Genomic DNA, 25,849 nt, shown 5'->3' on the forward strand with positions numbered 1-25,849 from the left:
CCACAACTTGAAGAAACCACCAACAACCACATAAAAAACAAAGGAAAGAAAACGATCAAAATAAAAAGTTGGGCGATTATTAACTTAAATAGACACAATCCATTTGGACCTAACTGCACAAAATTAATAAGGCCTCATATGATCCCACTACAGTGATTTATGGCACTTTACCGAAAAAGAGATTATTAAATGAACTTGTTTCCACTTTCACGTATTAATCACTAATGTTAATGAATCATTAGAATTCGTGAGACTAGACACGATGCACCAATTTGTACACACAACTAGAATCTTGTATCTTAAGCACCAATAATAGCAACATAAACACTACCACATGCTTATAGCCCCAAAGTTTTCCTGGCAAATCAGTGACATGCTGCAAACCAAAGTGAGACTTTCTAGGGTTAAATAAAACTTCCACAACACAAGTAATATAATATCAACGGAAAAAACGAACCATAACTTTGAAAATATGCATAAAGTCAATCATTCACAATCAAACACAAACCTATTTTTGATGGGAATGACACAGGTGCACCAATATGTACACCATGATAAACCTACTTTTTCATGCAACAGATGCGTCAATATGTACATCCCTACTAAACATGCACAAAACAATCACTCATAACCATCCACAAACCTACTTTTTCATGGAAAATACACATGTCCACCAATATGTACACCACTACAAAACATGCATAAAAATGATCATTCATAACCACACACAAACATACTTTTACTTGGGAATTCCACGGGTGCACCAATATGTACACCCTGCAAAACATGTATAAAACCTAATTTTTCAACTAAGATATCCTAATTCACAAAATCCTATTATCAGCTGAGACCAATATTAAGGTGGGAATCAAAAAAGGAACAAGCATACAATTAGACCAAATACCTTTCGTCGTGTTGCAACATCTTGGGTTGCAAGCATAACAGCATGAAGCGAGGACCCATCTTTTTCATCTTTGACCTTCATTCCCCCTGCAATTGAAAGAAAGAAGGTCAAAGATGAAAATGTTGAGAATTTGAGACATATATTTTACTAATGATCTGTTGCCTACACAATCATTTGATCCCATCCACATCAAAAGGTTTTAACATATGAGATAAGTAAAAGACAAACATCAAAACAAGGCTCTTATATTCATGGGTGAACAAATATCTCATAATAACAATATAAACACAAATACATGCATAGCACTGAAAACTACTAGATAAACAAGCAAAATTGTGAAATAATTAGCTAAAACAATTTCGTACCAGAAATAAGAATCATAGTTTCCCTTCCTAACAAATCTGTCACATGTTGCAAATCAGGTTGATACATATTATGGACCAATACAGGTGTACAACTATGTGCATATTAAAAATCAACTTGTGTGCAATTATGTGCATAATAACGATCAACATATGTACAATTATGTACACATTAACTAATAGGTGTACGACAATGTTCACATAAAAAGTCAATGTGTACAATTATGTACACATTAAGAATCAACATGTGTACAACTTTGTACACATTAACAATCCAATATAAATACAGCTGAAAGTCATATTTTTCATGAGACCTGATTCATTCATAAACAAAATATGATTTTGTGTAACTTGTTTATAACATTATTGCAGTTACAAAGTTGAGGTGTTTATGGGTTTGATTTGAGACCATCCATAAAAAAAAATGCTACATTCTTTCTGCTCATTTATGAATTAATGAACCACAACAAAAGTAAAGCCTAATTGATATCTCCTAATCAGATGCATTCTAAGTCCATTGGTTGATATCTCCTAAAAGTATTTTTGCGATCAAAACGGCTGAACTGATGATCATTTAAAGCATTTACCAATGAAGCTGAAGTATAAAAGAAACGAAACCTGACCTTTGATTGCATTTTGATAAAGAACCAAAAAAAATATACAATCTAAGGATCAACATGTGCACTCATAAGAAATCGACATGTATATAATCATGTGCACGTTAACGATCAACAAGTATACAATTATATACACATTCAAAATCAATAGTGTACATCTATGTGCACATTAATCAACATGTATACAACTATGTACACATTAGTTAACGAGTCTTGAACCTGTAATACTCGGGTGGAGATTTCTAATTAGAACAAGAATGTATGCATGCAATCAAAAGTGCTAAGGAAGCGCATGAGGTAACAATGGTGTACAACTTTTTACACATCTAAAAAATCCTAACAAATCCAACATTCATACAATTAAACATGACATACATCCATGGGAAAGAATAATGATGTACAACTATGTACACATCTATAAAAGTACATAGAAAGGATACTAAACTTAAGATAAAAAAAAACTTACCCAAGTGATATACACCATTTATAATCAGAACAATCAAAAGGAAATCGTTTCTACGCCGTATCCATGTCCAACGGTTTTCATTAACTTCGACCAAGTGATATGTTGGCAATGATTCACGCATCCGCTACAAAAAAGATTGATATCAAAGATGCATCAAGGTATAATACAATTATTGATAATCAACATGTGTACAACTACTTTCACATGAACAATCAACATGTGTACAAGTATGTACTCATTAACAACCAACATGTATAATTATGTACGCATTAAGAATCAACATATATGTACAACTATGTCTATAGTCACAATTCAAAAACAAGATGTGCACTAAATGGAAACAAAACCATAACCTTACAAAGTCGTTTTTTCAATACGCGCACCAGTATATATGTATGCAGCATAAGCTTATGAAATCAATCTTTTCCCTATGTACACCAAGCAATGGATGATATACCTCTTTGATACTGAACTAAATGAAAGCGAAACCTCGTGGCTCTCCTCACTTTGGACCACGAGTGTGCCACAAAAAATCTTCCGACTCGATCCTTTGATGGAGAAAATATCTTGATCAAGACCAAGCTATAGTTATGAATACAAATTCAGCGACTATTAGTACTAGTATAATGGAAGAGAGGGAGGGAGGGAGTGGCACATACTCGATTATTCTTTGATCAAGATTATCGATGTATAGCCTTCTTTCAATGAACCCCTATCTGGACACGATGAGCAGCAATGATGAGAGGAAAACGGTAAGAAGCAATAATGATCAATAGTCATGATCCAATTTTCCCATTCACCTGAAAGTAATCAATATAATTATGACTATAAGTTTTTTAGCATGACAACCCCTGGTAATGGTAACCATCATTTGTTGTTAATAATGAGTACTAGTGATGACATTATAACAACTATGTACACCATTGACAATAAACATGTGTATAATTATATACACATTAATATTCATCATGTGTACAACTATATACACATAAACGACACACGTCAACGACTTCTAATTTGGATAAATTGGAAAGTGATAATGCTAATGATGCTGAAATCTGGCTTGTTTTTATATAATTATATACCGTTTATCAACAAACAAACCAAAAAATCAAAAATGCAAAATAAAAGAAACAAACAGAAAAATTAAGACCCTTAATCAATACCTTTTGAATGTTTCGTACTGTGTCTCGAGAAAGAATTCCCGATAGTGCAGATGTCATCGGAGTAGTGAAATTGTAGATGCTTTACAGATCTTGCAACCTTATAGAGATAATGAAAATATAGAGTGTTTAATGATCACCCTATTCATGGGAGCATAAGCTTATGGAGTCTTTATTTTCACAAGTATACTAGTTTGTACAGGCACATATCATGTGGTCACTGTAGTAGTGTGTACACAAACTGGTAAAGACTAAAGACTATGGAGTGTACGAAAGTACAGTCAAGTTGGTGGCTTATTATGACTATACTAAAAGTTCCACTCAAAACTTTCACCTATAGTCTTTAAAAACAAACAAATTTTTTTAACAAATAGACAAGTATTCCATTTCACAGATCAGTTCTAAACCTACATATAACGACTATACACTCATAGTTGTCACACTATACCCCATCATTCTATTGTCCTAACCGGATTCTTAAAAATCAAAATCGGTAACCACACTACAATAGTTTTAAGATTACCCAAATCTTGCAACAACAACACGCACATGCTTTCTGACTAATAAATTAATGAAATCCATTCCATAAAAATATACACAGAAGTGCAGAACATGGGATTCATATACGTAAACATAAAAAATTAAAAAGGCATATTTGGGGTCATATACTTGCATACAAAAATTACTCCCCTGTACAATTCGATATATATCATTTCCATGTGAAAAAAACATGAAGTGGAAGTTGCACATTTCATACGAGCTAAGCAATTGAGACTAAATGTTATTTATAGTGTCAGTCCAAGTACCAATTTAAATATCCAAGTAATATCTCAGTGAGTAAATATCCACATAAAAGCGATGACTAGATAAGACCAACAGTAGCAAGATTCCGCTTGAACTCTGCGGTCAATAGAAGTATGGCAGCGCTCATATTTACCTGCCAGTGGAGATAAGCACCACTATTTTGGAAAATATGTTTATAGAGGTTTAAAGAATGTTAACAAATAAAACCATATACAAGAGAGGAAATAAAAAATAACTTACAATGTATGTGTTGTAGAGAAGAAACGCCGTAAAACAAAACGATACAATCACCCAGCTCTTTGGCAAGTGCCACCAAGGAGATGATGAAACTTGTGTACTCTATCCTTCTATCGCAACTCCATTTGCTGTTTCTAAAGCAATCAACGGATCAAAGTTTGGTCCCTTTATTTCATTTAAGAGTAGTACGTCGGGTAAAGTTTCAGAAAATACCAACACATGCATGATAAAACTTATAAGGCATACCCTTCTGAATAGATGACTAGAAGGCATTTTTACTCTCTCTGTTTGATTTGGTTATCCCTTTCGCTTCTATTCTGGTAAAGAAAATCATTGTAAACTATGTTTGTTGCTTCAGTCCATCCAAATTATGATTAAATTTAACTTACAGTGGAGGTCAAAACTTTAAGATATATATACACAGAAATGAATCCGATGATAAGAAACTATACACAAATATGAACGCATTACGAACCTAATATTAAGTGTTTAATTGTTGAGAAAACAGAAAATGAACAATCAAGTGTAAAGACTCATCTTAGATACATCTTATGTCAGCTACTGTTTTGTTTGATTCATATAGTTTCCTTCTCAAACAACTTAATTCCTACGACAACAAGTGAACTGAAGTTTTCGCAACAAATGCTAATCCAACAAGCAACAATTAATGAAATGATCATATAAGGATATAAGAACATGAAAATCCTAAAGACATAAACAAAATAAGATTAATGAAATCTAAAAGCAGAAAAAGTGGAAAATAAACATTTCCCGTGAAATTGTTGTCAAAATTTGTCAAACTTTTTATCCCACAATGAGATGATTATAGATCTAAACTCTAATGATAAATCGGATACGAAATTCAAACTCAAATCAAAGTAATTAGGTTTTTGAAACCGCAATGTTTTTCCGAAATCAATTTCGAATTCGATAAATTAACATTTTCATCAAATTAAATAATAAGAACAGACTGAACTTATCTGTTATACCGCTTTGATTGATAAACTCTTTGAAATAATTTTCATCTCATAAACCTTTCCCCTCAATTTAAACTTCAAAGAAATACACTGATGATGATTTAGGTTTTTAAATAGAATTGAATTGAGAATGTGCTTGTTTGATTCTCAGAATTTTGTTTGAAGACTGAAATTTCATTCGGACGTTATCGAGCGGAGAAGATTAGGTTTCAGGAATTTTTCTTCTTTTGGGAGATGTTTCGAAAATGGAAATGAAGAAAAACTGAACTCCCACTCTCGTACCTACTGATATGGGTATTTTGTCATCAGAAAAAACCATTTTGGACTGAATCGTTCTTAAAAGGACTAACCCGTACCAGATTTTGCAAATTTGGATCTCCTAGTACTAGGCTTGAGAGGAGAGGACTAGAGTGTCCAAATCCCAACAACTTTGGGATTAAATGTTAATTTCTACATCATAAAATTGGTTTGATCGACGTCTTTGGTTTTAATCAAAATTAAAACCATGAAACATAGTTTGTGAGTAGAAAAAAGAAGAAGAGGAGGATAAGAAATTAAAGGATAGAGGTTTAGATTTACTATAAAGGTGAAGAACAACATATACAATTTCTATTTTCAAGACACCCCTTAACACTCTTCAACCACCATGGAGGCCTAAGTTGTTAACCTTTTTACTACCATATATGTACCACACATTGACTGTAAAAAGCTGTAAAAAAGTGAACCAGTCATCTATATAAAATCTTTCACTTTAATATTCTGCTGACTTAAAAAAGTAAATAAAATCTATCCTCTTCCCAAAAATAAACTTACCCCACAAAAAGTAGTCACCACGTGTGACAATTCACAGTACACAACAAAGAAAACAGCCTCAATTACCGTGCCCAATTCTCGGAGTTGGGAAAGTTGAAAATCTCAAACCCCAGTTCCTCGATTACTACTCCTAGTAGTAAATAAATCTACGAGTAAATTTATATTTTTGATTGATATTTCCGCCCCCCTCTTTCCTCCTTTCCTTTTCTGTGTGTGTGTTTCATTCTCAGAACCGGAAAAAGCCCTTCAGAATATGTGCTTTTTCCGGCTTCCCACAGAATCATCATCATCTGACAGACAAATCTCTGCTTCAGTAGAAAAACTCCGGCCTGCCCAGAATCATCTGACAGATTAATATTCTCTAAACCCTTTCTAAGGTACAACACTTTTTACTTAGACAGTTGATTTTTGATTTTTTTTTTTACATGGCTAAATAATGTGATTAATCAGAAATATATTGTGATTCTAATGCTTTTAGTTGATGATTGGATTGAATTTTTCGAATTGATTTTGGTGAATTTTGTATACATTCTTGGTTTTTTGGATTTCTTAAGGTTTTTTGGAGAACTGATTAATGACTGTTGTTGTGGAGTTGAATGTACATTTGAAATGATGTTGGAATTGCTTTTGCAGATATGTCTATGTACTAATGCAGTTGGGAATTTGAATTTTGATAAAGAGATGAGCTCTACGACAACGAAGAAGCGATCCTTGTATAAACCCCAGCATCCAATTGATGTGTCGCGTGAGTATTACAAAACTTTATGAATTGAATGGGTAAAACCGGTGTTTCCGCGATTCTTGGGTGTTTTTGTGTTGCTTCAATGTTAATTAGTGTTGATTGTGTTATTTTTGCAGCTTTCGAGGCGTATTGTGGTAGCTCATGGTGGCATTAAGAGCCTGAGTATTAGGAAAGGGGAATTGGATGTGCATTTAGAATCCCCTGACGAGGTGGGTGTCACCGAGAAAATACCGGTGGGTAATTTGCGAATGAGGTCAAGAAGAGCGACGGTATCTGATTGCATGTGTTTTTTGAGGCCTGGTGTAGATATCTGTATATTGTCAAAGGATTCAGGCGAAGAAAAGGTATTGCCACGAGTTTTACTATTGGTTTTTTGTTTTTCTATTGCAATGCAGTTGTTTAAGCTATTCAGTTCGCAATTCTGTTCATAGTGTATCTTAGTTGATCACTTTCGGTATAACTTGGCTGTCTATATCTGTGTCCCTCCTTTATGGTATCTGCGGTGCTGTGTTTGTTTATGTATCGGTTTGATTTTAGGTTTGTATTGTACTTCAGTGACCATTTACACGTTTTCTTTTGACCCATTTGCAGGTATGGATTGATGCTAAGGTTAATTCGATTGCGAGGACACCTCATGAATCTGGATGCACCTGCCGGTTCTTCGTTAACTTGTACAGAAAACGTGTACCATCTGATATGAGATGGTGGACACTTAACAAAGAAATTATGGAAGTTACAATTGATGATATTTCTATCCGAAAGCCTTCTGAAGACGAGTATTACAGGTGGTCTTATTTGAAAGATTGTCCTTCCAGAAATGATGCTAAGTTGCTCCGGCTTCAGTTCTCGTGTGACCTTTCGTGGATGCTTGTTGCGTCTACATTGAAAGGTTTCGACTTTGAAATATTGTCAATGCGAAGGAAGATCTTTTATCAATTTCTTGAAGACAATCAAGATATCTGTTCAACTGGCTCTGACAAGGCTTTAAAGTTCGTCAATTTCTACATGGATGATGATGTTTTTAAACCTAATATCCTAACCATTGTGCCAGAGTCTGCTTTGATATCATCTGATCAAGAGAATACCTCCATGGAAGACTCCCTTGATGATCAGCTTGAATTGAGGCGGTCCGGTCGAAAGTCTGTACAACCCGAACGTTATGTTGGCAATCCATGGTCTTCCAATGTGAAGAGTGCAAAAAGAACAGCTAGAGTAAGAGAAGTCGATGAGGAGCCATGGGAAATGTCTTCTGAGGATAATGACTGGTGGGACGAGCCAATAGTGCGTACAGAAAGAACGCATGATACTATTCCCAATTTGCGTATAGAAAGAAAGCGTGATACTATTCACAATTTGCGTGCAGAAAGAAAGCATGATAGTATCCGCAGTTCAAACTTGCAACTCGTTACGTACGAAGTCAATACCGGCAGCATGGACCAGCCGACAGTAGGTATAAAAAGAAATCATGAAAATATGCAGGCTTCAAACTTAGAACTCGTTCCATCCCAAATCAATATTGGCGGCATCGACCAGCCAGTAGCTCTGGATATGAAAACAAATGATGATTGTATGCACGGTTCAGATGAGATGGAATCAAGCACAGAACAGCTAGGTGGAGATGTTATAAGTGTAAAGCGGCCTCGATATGCTGATCCTCCTGTGGTTTACGAAACGTCAAAACAAAAGAAAGACTTGTGTAGGCAGCAAGTTCAACACTGCGACAGCATTTCGAAACAAAGCAAGGAGTATTTTATGTCCCGTATGAACAGGTATAGCAACTTGATTTCTGCAAGTAATATTGATAGTCCTCAAGCAGAAAAAAGGAAGGCTGAAAACAAGGAGGAGGGTGGTCCTTCAGTGAGCAGTAAAAGTTCAAAAGGAGAGAAAGATTTGTGTGAAAAGGTTCAACATTACTCGTGATTGTGTAATCTCTCATTCTCCAGGAGCTGGGAAAACTTTACTCGTGATTGCATTCCTTGAAAGCTCTTTGAGATTGTTCCCAGGGCAGCGGTCGGTGATCCTTGCTCCAAATACGACTGTGTACACCTGGAAGAAAGAACTGAAGAAATGGAAGGTTCCCATTCCAGTCTACCAAATCCATTCATATCAAAATGACAGGTTGGAATATCAGAGTCTGACTGTGGGGTGCCGCAGAGTGAACCATGATGTAATGCATGCAGTGGATTGTCTAGACAAATTGCGTAAATGGCATGAACATCCAAGTGTCCTCCTTATGAGTTACCCTTGTTTCCTCTCTTTGATGCGAGAACAGTCAAAGCATGAGTATTGGAGATACATGGGTGGTGTTTTACGTGAGAGTCCAGGGCTTTTAATCCTGGACGAAGGGCACAACCCTAGAAGCTCACATTCGATGTTAAGGAGATTTCTGATGGAGGTGAAAATAGAATTAAGAATTTTGCTTTCAGGAACATTATTTCAGAATAGTTTTGACGAGTACTTCAATACTCTTAGCTTGGCAAGGCCGAGGTTTATTAGTGAGGTGCTAAGGGAATTGGACCCTCTGTATGGAGTTAAAAATCGGAAAGGATATCGGAGGAAGGACACAAAAAGATGCAAGGAGATCCTAGCAAGAAAGTTCTTTGTGGATAAGATTGGTAGGAGAATCCATTCGAAATACGATGAAGATCGAAAAAAAGGTCTAAATAAGCTTAAGCAGCTAACTAAGGGTTTCGTAGATGTTTATGAAGGTGATGGATCTGATTGCCTTCCAGGTTTGCAAGCTTATGCTCTGTTGTTAAAACCAACTCCGGCTCAAGACAAAGCTATGTTGAAGCTCCTGGAGTATGATTGTGGTACGAGATATTCTCTTGAGTATGAGCTAAGAATCACTCTTGTATCTATCCATCCTTGGTTGTTGACAAGCTTAGAGTGTCTGGACAAGTTCTTCAATGATGATGAAAGGAAAGAGCTCGCAGGACAACGACATGACATTACACGAGGTTCAAAGGTGAGATTCGTCGTGAACCTTATGCAGAAGTGTGTGCACAAGAAAGAGAAAGTGTTGATCTTTTGCCATAACATTGCTCCAATGAGATACCTTATGGAAATATTCAAGAATATGTTCAATTGGGCAGAAGGGGAGGAAATGTTAATACTGCATGGTGATCAATTAGTATTCCAGCGCACAAGGATGATTGATAAATTTGAAGACCCCGGTGGGAATGCTCAAGTGTTGCTAGCTTCGATTGGTTGTTGTGGTGAAGGCATTAGTTTGACTGCTGCATCACGGGTTGTTTTGCTGGATTCAGAGTGGAACCCGTCCAAAATAAAACAGGCTGTAGGTCGGGCGTTTAGGCAAGGTCAGGAGAAGATAGTTTATGTGTACCAGCTTTTGACATCAGGGACTGTGGAAGAAAAGAAACACAGCAAGACTGCATGGAAAGATTGGGTGTCAAGGATGATATTTGTTGGGAATAACGCGAAAAATTCTTCTCATGCCAAAGCAGAAAATATCGATGACGAAGTTTTGCGAGAGATTGTTGAAGAAGATGAATCTGACTTGTTCCATCTTATCATGAAAGATGAAAAGCTGATGGACCGAAAGAAAAATGAAACTACAGCAGTGTTTCATATGAAAGGAACTTTCTGATGACAGACGGTTTTGTCAGGTAATCCACTAATCCAAGGAAAAAGATATTTTCTTTTATCTTTTTTCTTTTAAACAAAATTTGGTCTTGCTTTCGAACATAAATTGGCCCCAAACTAACAGTATGCTATGCTCAAAAGTAGAAAGATAATATTAAATACTAATATAGCAGCTTGTAATGAGGTATAATCTTCTTTTGGATTTAGGTTGCAGAAAGAGGAAGACTTCTCTGCGAGTCAGTTCAAAAGTTGGTTCATATTTAGCATGAAGCTGCGTTGTTGATGGTAATCTCCGAGCCTTTGTGTTCTACACATTTTGGTTCTTCTTATGGCTAATGCTGAGAAACTGTTAAGATATTCACCTGTATCTGACTTGTTTCGAAAGAACGTGTTGACGAAATCACTAATGTAAAAACGGCTTAGCTTGTAAACCTGTAAGATAGTGGTGTTTTTCGTCTGCCTGACTCATCTGATAGTGTCTGCATAAGATCCATAATGTATGTAACCAGTTTTAGCGGATTGCGTCGGCTGATAATTGAGTTGAGTTTTGAGCCGAACTGTTCTTGAAATTTCACCTTGAAAGTGTCTATGAACAGTTCGGCTGATAATTGAGTTGAGTTTTTAGCCGAACCCCAAAATGTGTATTGAATACGTCCCAGAACAGTGTCAGGTTCGGCTAATACCTTGCAAACCTTCCCGGCCGAACCTAAGAAGTGAAATTTACCCCAGGTGGTTGTCAGGTTCGGCTGACTCGATTAGATCACTTTCAAGCTGAACCTTTCTCTGTAAACACTTCGAAAATATTAATTTGCAGGCTCTAGGTTCGGCTAGCTCGTGTTGCTGAGTTATCAGCCGAACCTTCTCTTTGCACACTCAAGTTTTTCGATCTTGTTTTGGCAATAACTTTTTCGTCCGATGTCGGAATGACCTCATTCTTTTTGTGTTGTATTTTTCTTTTTATTCTCTTGAAGTTGAAGATAAGATATCATTGATTTTAATGAGTTTAATATGGACCTTGGTATTCTCCATATTAGACTTCACTTTCTTAATACTTTTAGTAATTTCCACTTTTTTTGTTTGGTTCATCCTATGAAAAGGTTGCACAATAAAAAACATATGTAATAAAAAGCCTAACCGCTAAATGTGTATGAATTTAAGCGTTTCATGGAAAATCAATATCATGTTCGGCGGATGTGATTTTTTGAATATGAGCTGAACTTGGAAAAATATATAGTCCGGCTGCTACGATATTTAGAGTGAAAACCGAACCTAACTCTCAGGAATAGGTTCGGCTTGTTATTAGACTTTAATATAAGCCGAACTAGGATCTTGCAAATAGGTTGGAAGTTGGAAAATGAAGGTTCGATGTATAACGTTAACAAATTCAGCTAGCCGAACTGTTCATCAATATAGTGGGTTTGGCTTATATGTTTAAGCCGAACATAGTCCTGGTTCGCCGAACCATGATGTAAAATACATTTTTTTTTTGATGATTTCAAGCTACAAAAGTGAAATTAAACATACAATAGAAGTATACATGTTTGTTAGAAGCATTGGGTTCCTCATCTATGTATTCATCATCTGGATTTGGCTCGTAAAAATCATCATCTTGTGTTAGAAAAATTTTCTCACTTTCTCCTTCTCCTTCTCAGTAAAATGTTTGATTTTTTTTCCCCCAAATTTTTTCATCTAAATAAACCTTTATAATTCTGAAAATTATCTTAATCACTAAACAAAATATTTAATCATTAATCCAGATTACTAACACTAATACGTAAAGGGTAGATTTGCCATTTTAAAAAAATTGGATTAAGGGGTTATCTGATTTTGCTATTTGATAATCCTTTTTTGTCTCTATTCAGTATGCCTTGAAAGATTTTGGTATGCCCAAAATCATAATTCTTGCTAATGTACGGTGGTTACTGGTTCCTTCCTGCATCCGTTTCTTAACGGGCCGATTTATGAGATCTTATGTTCCGTTTTTGAAAAGCCCATTAAGGGTGAAGAATATTTTTGATGTGGTACTGTACTGTACACCTAATTACCTACTACTGTTTGATCACTTCAATGATGACCGTTGGTTGGACTAAAGGGCCAACATCGTGCACCACCACCACTTGATGAAAGTAAAATCCGTACCCACACTTTAATGTGAGTGAGGGAAAACCCAAAACAAGAAAGTCATTTTCTTCTAAAATATCACTACGTAGGTTAATGAATCCATCAAAGGAAAATTATGCTTCCAAAAGAAAATAACAGAATTTTTTTAGTGAGATTGAGCTTGCCAGGTGGTTTTCGTGTTTCCTTTTTCTTGTTTGATTCCTAATAAAGAAGCTGGTGATAGCGAGTTTCAAAATCAGATCTCTTCGGTATTATCACCCATTGACTGTACTACACCGGCGCCGGCCACGCCTTTTGTTATGCACTAGTGAGAGTGGGTATTTGTCACCCTAATTAGCAAGCTAAGTGAACCAAAACAAGTTAATGTATTGTAGCTTGGTGGCTCTACGATCATCAGAACACCCAGCGGGACCCACTGGAATATACTATTACTATCAGCACCAATAGGAACAAATGAGGGCCCTTTAAAAAACCCAAAAAAGAAATCAAACACTTGGCTGACATGTTGTGAACTGAAAGGAAAAGAAGAGGAAGAAAGAAGATAAGAAAAACTCCTCTGTTCCAGAAACAGAGATAGGAGAGAAATGGGTATTCTGTCATTAAGTTCATCATCTTTGTACCGCCCACAACAACCAGTTTCTCAGCTTCAAAGAAATCAACAACTCACAGTTGAAACTTCTCTACAGAATACAAGTAAAGGAGGAGGAATTAGAGGAGGTGGATTGAAACCCATTGTTGTTACTGGAAATCCACCTACTTTTGTATCAGCTCCTGGCCGTAGAATCATTGCTGGTAACATCTCTCAACAGAAACCCGTTACTATATTAATCTTAGATTTCATGTTTTGGTGTTTAGATTGTTAAATTAGTGATAGCTCATTTGGTCAGGGCCTAATTTTCATAACTTGGTCAAAATCCTGATTATAGTGTAGAATTAGAATTGGGTTTTAGTTTCTGATTGCTTTGGTGTGATTAAATGTAGTTGGAGACTTGCATGGTGATATGTCACAAACTAGAAGTGCACTTGAGATGGCTGGTGTTTTGAGCTCAGATGGTCGGAATACATGGATTGGTGGAGAGACGGTAACTAATGATCCTTCTATTATGTCCGTTTGTTGCTTGGTTAATTTACTGAGAGACAAGAAATGTGATTCTTGTGCTTGGTTTTATTGAATGGGATGTGTGTTGCCTGTTATGTGTATAGGTATTGGTTCAACTAGGAGATATACTTGATAGAGGAGAAGATGAAATTGCTATTCTATCGTTGTTGCGTTCACTTCATATTCAAGCAAAAGCTAATGGTGGAGCTGTCTTTCAGGTTTTTCAATTGCTAAACAAACCGATTCTTTTGTATTCTTTGTTTTCTAGTGTACCTTTTCTTTTGTTTGGTTTTTCCAATTTTAATTTTGTTTTGTTGTTATAGGTGAACGGAAATCACGAGACCATGAATGTAGAAGGCGATTTCAGATATGTTGATCAAGGAGGTTTTGAAGAATGTGTTGATTTCTTACACCACTTGGAGAATTACGGGGATAATTGGGATGAGGCTTTTGTAGATTGGGTTAGTGTCTCTGAACAATGGAAACAAGATTGTAAGATGAATGAGAGTTATTGGGGACCATGGAATATATTGCAGGTATTCGTGTACTTCCTTTTGTTGGATTCGTGACTTCTTCATTGTATGCCTTGTGGATGTGGAGCCGTTGGGTGCATTTTAAAGTCCTGCTAAAGCATTTCGCTTAGAAATATTGAATATGTCTGGAAATAGGTTTGGATGTCTTTAGGTTGACAAGGAGTAAGAAGGAATTGTTAGGGATGTCATAGTTCTTTCGAATAATTTGTCTCATTAATTATTGTCTTAGGACAGAAGCAAAAGGGGGTCATTGCAAGATCTATGCTTCTAAGACCAGGAGGTTTATTATCGCGTGAGTTGTCACGTCATCCTGTTGCCCTTAAAGTCGACGATTGGGTGTTTTGTCATGGTGGGCTTCTTCCTCACCACGGTATGGACAAGTTAATCAATTTTTCCCTTTGCCTGCTCAATATTTTTACCAAATTTTCTTTCTCCATCACCCTATAGTTAAACTTTATTGGTCTTTCCCAGTTGCATATGGCGTGGAGAAGATGAATGATAAGGTATCTCGCTGGATGCGAGGTCCCGACGAGAATGGTGATAATGATCCTGAACTCCCTTTCATAGCCACACGAGGCTACGATAGTGTTGTTTGGAACCGGTTGTACTCCGGACAGACCGGTGACATGGAGGATTATCAAGCGCGCCAGGCAAGTTACTTTCGATTTTGCTTTTACATATATCCTTTCATGGCATAAGTTTGTCAGTTATCAACGACTCTATGGTGACTTCAATGTTGAAGTATTAAATTTGATGAACTCGACTGTGTCTGACATACCAAAACCTGTTCATATGGGTTTGTACTAGTGTATGAGTTGATGTCTAAGTTTACCAAGCTTATTCTATGATTACTATTTTTGATGTTTCTATCTTGTTACTATTTTCTAAATCTTTGCTTCCTAAACTTAATTTATTATCTTGAATCAGATATACTCGATTCTGCAAGAGACATTGAGAGCATTAGGTGGTAAAGCAATGGTTGTGGGACATACTCCTCAAACTGAAGGCATAAATTGGTACTTCCTTATTCTTGCTTATGGATCTTTTGCTCGCACAAGATATTGACAGAGTTCAATTATCACATTCTGTATGCTAATTGGCGAAAGTGGGTTCCGTATTGAAATGCAGTAAATATGGTTGTAGTATATGGCGTGTGGATGTTGGAATGTCCAGCGGAGTCCTTAATTCAAGACCAGAGGTAAACTATTTGTTTCTGTACCCCTGCTCATATAACATAAATGCATTTATTAAGCTCGGAGTACACATGGCCGCTTTGCTTTTATTCTGACATAGATGTGGTACATAATTTAGTATAAATGCGACCTCAATTTCATCAAATGTCCCCAACTTTTTCTCCCATATGTATCTCCTAACCCTGGTATATTTTTATTTTTTTTTGATCGGTAACCCTGGTATACTTTCCTAAGCCTATCAGTTAAAATAGCTGAAAGATAGCAAGTTCTAAACTTTGAACTTCTGTTGATCAGGTTCTAGAAATAATAGACAATGAAGCAAGGGTAATAAGGAGCAGAACGGATATGTTTAGCGAATTTCAGGTTGTTGACTACACATGAAGATTGCGAATGAGTTACAAGGTAACAGATATGTGCCTGAAGAGAAACTCTTCTTCGTTCAATGCTTTCTAACTCTCACCTAAGCAGATGAATTATAGTGCATGTCTTTCTTTAGTTTGGACTTAATAGCTAAATCTGATAAATGTTTCAGGAACCGTGGTTTCGGCTCGAGTATTTATTTTCCTAGAGGATACAAAGTGGTTTACACTCAACTGCTGGACGCCTGGACCCCTTTTCCGCATGTTAGATTAGCCAGTGCTTAAGTATCAACCAGATTTCTAATGAGGCAATCAGTTATATATTGGGATATTCATCTCTTCAAGAAGAAAAAGATGTAGTAGAAGAAGAGCATTATAAGTATGGTTTGCACTCATATTCTGGAGACACCATCAGCATGCAACACTCTGGTAATCAGTAGCGAATTTGCAGTGTAGTCCGTTGAAGTGCATAATTACATATGTTCTACTGCTGTCCAATAATTGTATACATGCAACTACTCTTTATACAGGTCACTCATTTAACTAAAAACAGAAGTGTCGTAAATGATACTGTATATCAAAATTCATAATATAACCACAAACAAATCGTTTTCTTGTTACCGTAGTAGTGAAAATTCAGTGAAGTTGTATTCAGAGACTGGGTTAGCCATCTGAAAGTGATTGTTATTTATTTTAATAAAATTGAACCGAAAGTGATGCTGGAACCACCAGAAGACAGTCAGGCCAAAAGGTCTTGTAACTGTTGAGTGTTGGCTCTCCTAACATTGTTTTTGGACTACCACACCAAACTGTCAATTAGGCCCTGATAAATAGTTTAATAACACTTCTCAACTCCATCACCATCACAGAACGCTGTTTGAATAACCGTTCTGAATTCCCATTAAGCTCTTTTCACCATGACCAGCTAAAAAAACACGACCATACTGGACCAGATTTTTGAACCCTTTTAACTGTTGATTGAATTAAGGGCATAGCCAAATATAAACAGATAGAATCTTTAACCGGACTTTCTAACCGCTCTAAAATTTATCCGATTCTTGATTTTATCCATTACACCTCATACAACTTATTACCTTCTTATCTTTACCGGAGAGGACAGGAGAGTTTCTCCAAAGTTTCCCCAGTGTGAACTTATCACAGCCATTTGTGTCAAGTCAGTCCTTTCTTCTTCTGTTCTATCTGCGTGTCAGTAGTTTTCACTCACCAGACTTTAAACCTTCTATGGGGGCCCTTGCCCTACTAGCTAGCAAGCTAGTTTCTTCTGAGCAACTTCATGAGAAAGCAGCATGCACTTTCTTTATCACAACAACCACCAAAATCTTTGATCACATGCCCAATGACTCTGAGTACTCTGACAATGAAAATAAATACAGCCAATGGGACGGTCCTTACTGTACTTCAACTTGCCAAATAGAGATCAGATCGGTAGATGGATAAATTGATAACTTTAGGGTCAAATCTGAGCGTCTTTTCTCTTCTTCTTTCTGTTTCTATGTGCAATTGTTCACACTTTGACGGCTTCAATCTGTCTATACAATAATAACAAGTAATAAGATGAAAGAAATTAGCTAGGGTCCCCTTGCTACAATTATATGGCTTCAAAATGTGGCGTCACTGATCACGTACACTTCAAAATCTTTCATAAACATGCAAAACGTGCCTCAACGTGCCCTAATTTTATGATGGGCTGTAAATTTATTTGATTAGGATTCAAGGTTCAGGTTTACAAAAAGTGAAAACTACAGTCAAACCAATTTTACAGATTCTTCCCACTGTGAAACTCATGCTCAGAAATTCTCAGGCACGCACCCATTCTCGGTGATAAAATTATGCACATGCCCATAATTTTGAGAAATTATGTTTTCGTTTTTCTTCTTTCCAAACTAACCTAAAATCACCCGATTCATCTCAGATCTCTTCTTCTCTTGATCTTGACAGCTTCATCACCATCTTAATCTTTGATTTCCAGTAAATCGATGAAGAAGAATTCGAGCACCTACTGATGATGAAATTGAATCGAGTTATGGGTTCTTAAAAGTTACATATTGCGGTTGTGAAGTTTTCAGATTTATTATTAAAACCTTTGCAATTTCTTTGCTTCCATAATCATGGCTACTGCTGCTGCTACTGCAACTTCATCATCAATTCTTCAATCCAAACACAAAAACAACTATTTCAATCAAAACCATCAGTTCCCATCTTCAAAATTCTTCAAGAAGAATACAAATATGAGATTACAGGGAACGCCTTTGCTTTCAACAGGATTTGAGGTCAAGAAACAACTTAAGGGTTCTCGAAATAGGGCTTGTGGTGGATCTGAATGGAAGAATTTCTGCTGCTGTTAATATGAGAAGGGGATCTGATGCATAGAAGAACAACAAGTTGTTACCGTGAGTTAATGGGTGTTGTGGTTGCAGGGAGGAGATAACTGTTGTTGTTGACCTGAGAAATTATGGAGTTTGGTGGTACAAGAAGCTACAGATGCAGTGAATGTTGGTGTTGATTGAACTGTGACTGAAATGAATTCAAATGGCATTGCATTGTGGTGATTATCATGGGTCCTGGTAGATTTCAAAAGATAAAGGGAGGAGATAGTGATGTTGTTGTTGTTGCTAGTGATGAAGTTCCAGCTATGGAGATGCAAGCATGAATTGGAACTAATGTTGATATTGGTTGAAATGGGGTATCAATGATATGGTATTTGAACTGGTGCTGATAAAGATGCAGGCAACTGAAGTCATTGCAACTGGATTTGCAGCTTAACTGAAGCTGTAATTGATATGGTGTTGCGGTAATTGAAAATGCAGAGATGGAGGTTTGTTGATGATTTGTAGAAGTGACAGAGAAGTGGTGGAAGTGGCTCTGGAGATTGTTATAAGGGTACCTAGCTAGATTGCAGTCGCAGAAGACTGATGCTGTGGCTACAGAAATTGCAGGTGGTACTGATGAGGATTGTTGAAGCTTATGCCAATGTTTAGATGCATATTAGGACTTGCAGGTGGAGTTATGGCTGAATTCTGATGCTTTCGGTTAGAGTATGAAAGCAGCAGGAAGAAACGTAGCTAAGTTGCAATGACAATTGTGCAAGAATGGTGAGTTTGGAGGTATTGCAGCTGAGGTGGTGATGCAGTGTGCAACTGGTGTTGGTTGGATGTATTGTGTGCAGTATTGCGAAAATGGAGGTGTGAATAGTGATACATAACAGGTTATGCATCGACAAAATTTGTTGCATAACTTGTTATGCATTCTCGAAATTGGTTGCATAACACGTTCTGCAGTTTTTTTTTTTGCATAACTTGTTATGCGGTCCAGAAAATGGTTGCATAACACGTTATGCAGCTAGTTTTTTCTTAGTATTGAAACCAACAAAAAATAAGGCTGCATAACTTGTCATGCACCTACAATAATATCTACATAACATGTTATGCAGTCGTGAAAATGGATGCGTAACCTGTTATGCATCTGAAAATATGACTGCATAATGCATTATGCATCGAGAAAATTGTTGCACAATCTTTTATGCATCGAAAAATAGATGCATAACCTGATATGCATACTGCATTATGCATCAATTTTTTTATGGACACACTAAAATCAACCAAAACAATGGTTACATAACTTGTCATAGATGCATAATTTATTATGCAGTGGAGAAAATGGTTGCATAATTCGTTATGCATCTTTTTTGGTGGTTGCATAATAGTTATGTATCAAGTTTTCGAAAAATTTTCCTAAAATGATGATCACCTACGATTTTTTCATGAAAAACAAAATTTTCATATTGTTGTTTGTACTCGTTGCGTAGCTCTCTTAAGGCGTGGATTTTTAGATATATTATATCCAAGTTGCGTTGCCCCCTGATGCATAATCCGTCATCCAGACATTTTTAATAATTTCAAATAATTATGGGTGTCATGAAAATAATTATGGATGTCACGGTACCTAAAATTAATTGTAGGCCTGACAATGAGAATATTTTTTTTTTGGACCTGCGCCTAATTTTCCCTTACACAAATTTTTTTGTTCGTGTAGATTGAATTTTATTTTCATTTGAAGTGTTCTTGGGTTTTATGACTGTTAAAATATTCAGAGTTCAGTATTTAAGGTTTTGTGTCTAAAAATATTCATTTGTTAGTGTAAAATTGGAAAAGATTATTCGTTTTAAGTGTATTAAAGATTTGCAGAAACTTATTTATTCATTTAAAATTGGGAAATTTATTCGTTCAAATGATCCTAAGATTCTATGTTTATTCTTGTGTTTACTTCTATGGAAAGTAAATTAGAGTAGTGGCGCACAACCTTAAAGATCTACTTAAAAGGAAATTGAAAATTTCCATCAACATCGTTGAGACACGGGAACTTGGTTTAACTAAGCAATGTCAGCCTTTTGAAGTATTCATGGCAAGACCCAAAATTTCTTCCAATTGTGTTGGTTTTACTTATCCTCTTCTTCTTTCACCATATGCAAGTACAACCAAAGTAACGCATCAATCTTGGCTGGTTGCGCGCCTTCACATGCAAATGCAAGATTTGAGCCATTAGCATGCATGGTTCCGTTGTACCTAGAGTACAAACTTGTCATGCACTTGTTAATAGAATTGTTACAAACAAGACAACTTCTTAAAGAAAAAATGGCTTCATTAACCCATTTTAGGGAATAAATGACACCAATTTTTTCGACCAACGACCGTTTCAAAACTCGCAAACCGCCAAATTATATGCATGGCGATATCACCGACGAAAAGAAACCGAAACAACGCTAAGCGACAGATTGTAACTTTGACGTCACTGCCGGCGAGTACAGATAAGTTAGAATCTCTTAACTGTTGCCGCTATTTTCAGCTTCACAGTTGTCGACAAATTTCGGTGAAAAAGTAAAGAGTAGTGTAAAATCAATGTAACCTACTACCCGTTGCATTTGTTAAGCATCCATGAATTCCCTAACTTGAAATTCAAATTTTTAACTCTTAATGAGCTAAACATGACAATGAGATGATTAAGACACAATGAGCTAATATTTGTAACAAGTAATCTCAAACTCATTAATACGATGAATAAATTTCCAACACAGTTCGTCGAGGAGGGAACCAAAGTTCATGTTAGACAAATCCAAATATGCTAGCTTCGTCTTACTTAGATTTTGACATCCATTCCAGTAAACTGATACTCCTATTAGTAATCATATAAATTTTTTCTTGAGTTATTTCTTCGGAATTCTTGTTTAATTTGGAAATATATGCACTCGATACTGTCTAACAGTGAAAGAAAATGACCATCAAAGAAACTACCAGATTTTAATGTCGATAACTTGAGTTCCAAACTCGTATAAACATTCATTGATAAAAAGAATAAAATAAGCTACCATTGAAGGATTCAAATTCTAACTTAACTGGCAAATAAACAAAATTGCAAGTTGTTGTACGTGTGGGGAAGCATTAATATATAATGAAAAGCCCCCCAACTTGCAAATCAACTTGCAGTATTTGTAATCACAACTCTCTTGTTCAAAGACAAACACCCCATATAAAGAAATTGGAAAAAGAAAGAAGAGTCTTTAAAGAAAAACATACAACTTGGTTGTACTATTTCTTTATTAAATAATAACACTACCAAGTTGGGGGAGATTTATATATTTTCCTAAGCCAAGTTGCACACCAAGGAGTAGCTGTAATTTGATTCCCGTATCCATCAATCTCAAAACTTATTCAATATTGCAATATTTTAGTTGCAACATGCCTTCCTAGTAATATACCCATGCATGGATTTAGGGGAACAATCTTTTTCTTTTTACTGTTCTTCTAAATTAGACTTATCATGCATAAGTTACCTGACAGTAATAAAATGATTGGGAGATAAAGTCACTCGCTAATACCAAATTTTTTACCAATCAGAAACAAAAATGAAATTTTCTTTAAAAATTGTAGCTAATTGAAAACTAAAGCCGTCCAAGAAGGTGATCAGCACATCGGGTCGGCAATGATCTTGTTTATGATTTGGTTTCAATTTAACTATTTTTGTTGTGCATTCTTTGGCATGTCCAGTAGCCATGGACTGTAAAAGGCCACATTGGTGATGAAAAATGTACCAAATGGACTATACAAAAAGAAGAAAAACATTATGGTATTGAGAAGTTAAACTAGATTCATAAATGGTTTTTACAATGGTGTAATAATAAATAAAGTCATAACTTATTACAGAATGAGGGAAAATAACCCAACAAAAAGACATTGTAACGGTTTTTTATAGTTGCAGATCATTTCACATAAGCGTTACATTTCTTTACCGGTACAAAACGGAACGGATCATTGATCAATCGATCCTAGTACTTGATGATCTTCCCGAACAAGGGTGGAGGAACTGATATAGTGCCGATCAATCTGATCCACATCTGAAAATTACCGGCCCGGCCCCGAAAAACGAGCAGAACAAAAAAAAAGGTAAAAAAGAAAAGAACTTTGTTGATGTGATTTGATTTTCCTTACTTACGATGAACAGCCGGTGAACGATTTCTCCCCACCAAGTTCTCAGTGAACTGACCCAAAGATTGAAGATTGCACCTCACAATAGTATCCACAAAAACACAAGTATCATCTTTAGTATTACCGATTGGTACATCTACGACGTATGACTCAACAACAACGGTTCCGGTAGAAGCGTTGCTATTACCTGTCGCTGGCCAAGAAGGATGAAGTGTTGTAACAGATCGATAATTTGATAAACGATGATCACCACCAACCATACTGAAACTAAGTATATGTCTTTCATCGTCGAGTATCTCAAGTCTTTCGGTACTAGTAGCCGCCGGTAATCCAGAAACAACTTGCACTTCTCTTACACAACCAACTTGACAACCATCTCCTCTAATAACATTACAACTCTTGATGAAACTTTTATAAGCTTGTGGGTTATCGAATCTACGTACCACAGACCAAACGGTTGATACCGGAGCGTCGATGACTTGGATAACCGCTGAGCAACACTGGTTTGGTCCAACTTCATGTGCATGATATCTTGCTACGGATTCTGGTATTGGTGTAGCTCTTGCAGCTGTTAAATGATCATGCACTCTGTCGAGGTATGAAGTCCGGCTAGATTGTTGTTGTTTCTGGCTGCAGATCATTGTGTTGATTCTGTGAGGTTGTAGAGATGATTTGAGAGGTGTTGATGGCATTCTTTTTTCTTTTGATTTGATGATATGATGAAGAGAAAAAGTGTGTGGATTTATATGGTGTTTTGGAGAGAAATGAGATGGATTTGTAAGAGATGATGATGATGCTAACAAGAAGAAAGATTCAATGAGTTTGTCAGCTTTAAAGTTTCTTGAGAAGTGGTGGTTTTAAATTATCTTCTTGTGGATGAGAAAGAGGGTGTTGGTTGGCTTTTTTCTAATGGAGAGGTTGGAGTTTTTAGACTATAAAGTACTTCATGTTGGGTATTGAAAATTTGAAATAAAAGCCTACTTGCAAAATCTCAAGTTACGAAAGTGCCCCTAATTTTGGAATTATCAAATGGATATAAAATAAAAGTGAAATTTATAATTTGACAAAAAGAATTATAAATTATTCCCACCACCTCGTACGGCTATAACTTTTTCCTTAAGCTTGCGTCGGCGGGTTAGATTTTTTATTTATTTTTCTAATTTTTCCGATACATAATTTCCTAGATTTTTGTTTATAATCCTGTAGTATGGATGTTCTATATTACCTCTCCATTTAATTATGTGTAATGGAGTATTGGATTTCTTTTCTTTTCTTATAGGCTGGGTAATCAACGATCAGTTCTACTCCCACGCATGGTGAAAGCTTGTGACTTATATATAACAAATGAAATTAATCAAAATTTATACGAATGCCGGTTAGAAGGGTGCACAAAATCGGACTTGATATGAATTTAAATTGAAATATCAACCATTCTCGATGAAATTTCCTCAAAACCTAACACTAGGTTCAAACGCGTTCGAAAAAAAAGAATCCGGGGAAAATGCTACAAGTTGGGTCTTGCAAAAAAATGAATCAAAGTACAATTACCAACTCTAAATTTTGGACTTGTCATTCAATCCCAATTTAAACTATACCCACCACCTCGTACCTCTTTCTCTGTCTACAAGTTGATCACGTGTATTTATAAATAAATAACATGAAGATGTCCTATTGGCAGCTTCATTAGCCACACCCAATTGGTACGGCTTAATCATGCCAAAGAATTTCATTTTCTTTTCTTCATGGAAGTCTGATTGATTCATAAATATAATTGGTGTATTAAAAAAATCATAAATATAATTGGTTGCAGTTATATTTTATATAATATTATGGTTGATTTTTGGAATCCCAAGTTATAGTTTCTAAGATTAAGTCTAATACTCTAATGAATGTTTATAATGGATACTAGAAATAGAAGTTAGAAGTAAAGATATTTTGTTTAACAAAAAATCAACTTTCTTACTATTGATTTCTAGAAATCAAAAAACTATTTCTTGTATGTGCTATTTAGAATACCAAAATATATGAAAAAAGTTTATCAAAAAAAAAATATGTAAAGAAAAATGTATTATTTTCAGGAATTGGATCACTATATATATAAAAAATAAAGAAATATGGGATAAAAAAACGCATTATGATTTTTTTTATTTTCTTTCCGACAGGTAGGTTTATCATTCAGAGTCACCGGAACTATTGTTATCCAAAGCCCATATGACATTACCTGTGAATCTTGTAGATACATGCCACTAGCCATAGTTTTATTCTGCCTAGAAATTGTTTACATTTCCAGTTTGAGGATAATCCGGAAGCAAAACAGCAGGTAATTGCAAAACAAACACACAGTAATCCACTAATCCTAGTTTAGAATCCACTTGTGGAAAAAGTTTATGTACTATAATTGACAACTAAAAACAACTTATGGCTAATAAAGATATTCTTCTTTTTCATTAGTAGGGATATATCCAAGGGGAGTTGGCATTATCTTTCACTTAGCGCAACTTGACGAGGTCAGTTTGGGAAATTCAGCTAGTAATTATATAAAGACAAAAAGGGTGGTTATAATGTAATTTTAGGAAGCAAACAAGGGTGTTCATTTAATGTTTTCGCAAATGGACACTCCCACTTGCAAGAGTTAAGTGCAAAGACGCTCGTGGGGTTGAATGTTGACGCGACACGTCAAGCCACCTGCTTCATCATTATTTTTTTTCTTCACAAGGGTGCATCCAAAATGCTATAAACAACTACTACTTTATTTTTTTTAATAGTCAAGTTTATTTTTAGAGAAACTTAAGAAAATTAAAAAAAATTAATCATTAAAAATGGTACTCGTGACACTTGTTAATAAAAGAAGTGAAATGAAATGATCTCCATAACATTTATCAGCAAAAGAAGTAGAGTGAAATGGTCCATATGACACTTATCATCAAAAAAAGTTGAGAAAAATGATCCCGAAAAATTAAAATAACATTTGACTTTCTCAATTAACGAACCAGCCTATTTTTTCTAACCATTTATTTATAGAAACTAGCCGAACAAAGGAAGTAATAAACTACTCCCTCCGGCCCTATTATAAAGGCCGAAAAGTAAAATTCTTTAGTCCCTATGAATAGGCATAAAACCATTTCCAATATGGGTTTTTCCATGTTTACCCTTATTAAAGAACATGATATTAACAAACTTAGTTAATGACTTTATTAATTTCCAAGAACAATTACACTTTCCAATGGATAAAAACTCTTAATAAATTGATATTTTTCATATTTCCTAGATAAATATATTGAAATTGATGAGGGTAAATCAGGGAACATAAGGAAAATTTATAAAACCCAAAAACTTTCTTATTCTAAGAGAAT

At 35.7% G+C, this 25,849-nt stretch overlaps 4 protein-coding genes across 4 annotated transcripts; 3 read left to right on the plus strand and 1 right to left on the minus strand.

The window, feature by feature from the left end:
- Positions 1-6,574: 6,574 nt before the first annotated feature.
- On the plus strand, positions 6,575-9,144 carry LOC113329128 (SNF2 domain-containing protein CLASSY 1-like). Its single transcript, XM_026576088.1, has 4 exons — positions 6,575-6,720; positions 6,977-7,088; positions 7,202-7,429; positions 7,677-9,144. The coding sequence occupies exons 2-4, from the start codon at positions 7,080-7,082 to the stop codon at positions 9,003-9,005; spliced, it is 1,566 nt and encodes a 521-aa protein (XP_026431873.1). The 5' UTR covers positions 6,575-6,720; positions 6,977-7,079; the 3' UTR covers positions 9,006-9,144.
- A 111-nt stretch (positions 9,145-9,255) lies between these two features.
- On the plus strand, positions 9,256-10,695 carry LOC113329094 (SNF2 domain-containing protein CLASSY 1-like). The gene has a single exon (XM_026576066.1). The coding sequence runs from the start codon at positions 9,256-9,258 to the stop codon at positions 10,693-10,695; it is 1,440 nt and encodes a 479-aa protein (XP_026431851.1).
- Positions 10,696-13,297: 2,602 nt separating this feature from the next.
- Positions 13,298-16,617, plus strand: LOC113329264 (shewanella-like protein phosphatase 1). The gene is made up of 10 exons (XM_026576223.1): positions 13,298-13,604; positions 13,794-13,894; positions 14,016-14,129; positions 14,235-14,447; positions 14,679-14,814; positions 14,916-15,094; positions 15,372-15,460; positions 15,573-15,642; positions 15,932-16,039; positions 16,170-16,617. The coding sequence occupies exons 1-9, from the start codon at positions 13,397-13,399 to the stop codon at positions 16,016-16,018; spliced, it is 1,197 nt and encodes a 398-aa protein (XP_026432008.1). The 5' UTR covers positions 13,298-13,396; the 3' UTR covers positions 16,019-16,039; positions 16,170-16,617.
- A 5,521-nt stretch (positions 16,618-22,138) lies between these two features.
- LOC113329031 (abscisic acid receptor PYL4-like) lies at positions 22,139-23,419 on the minus strand. The gene has a single exon (XM_026575999.1). The coding sequence runs from the start codon at positions 23,186-23,188 to the stop codon at positions 22,496-22,498; it is 693 nt and encodes a 230-aa protein (XP_026431784.1). The 5' UTR covers positions 23,189-23,419; the 3' UTR covers positions 22,139-22,495.
- Positions 23,420-25,849: the final 2,430 nt, after the last annotated feature.

Source organism: Papaver somniferum, unplaced genomic scaffold, assembly GCF_003573695.1.
Source record: "Papaver somniferum cultivar HN1 unplaced genomic scaffold, ASM357369v1 unplaced-scaffold_115, whole genome shotgun sequence".
In the NCBI taxonomy this organism is placed as follows: domain Eukaryota; kingdom Viridiplantae; phylum Streptophyta; class Magnoliopsida; order Ranunculales; family Papaveraceae; genus Papaver; species Papaver somniferum.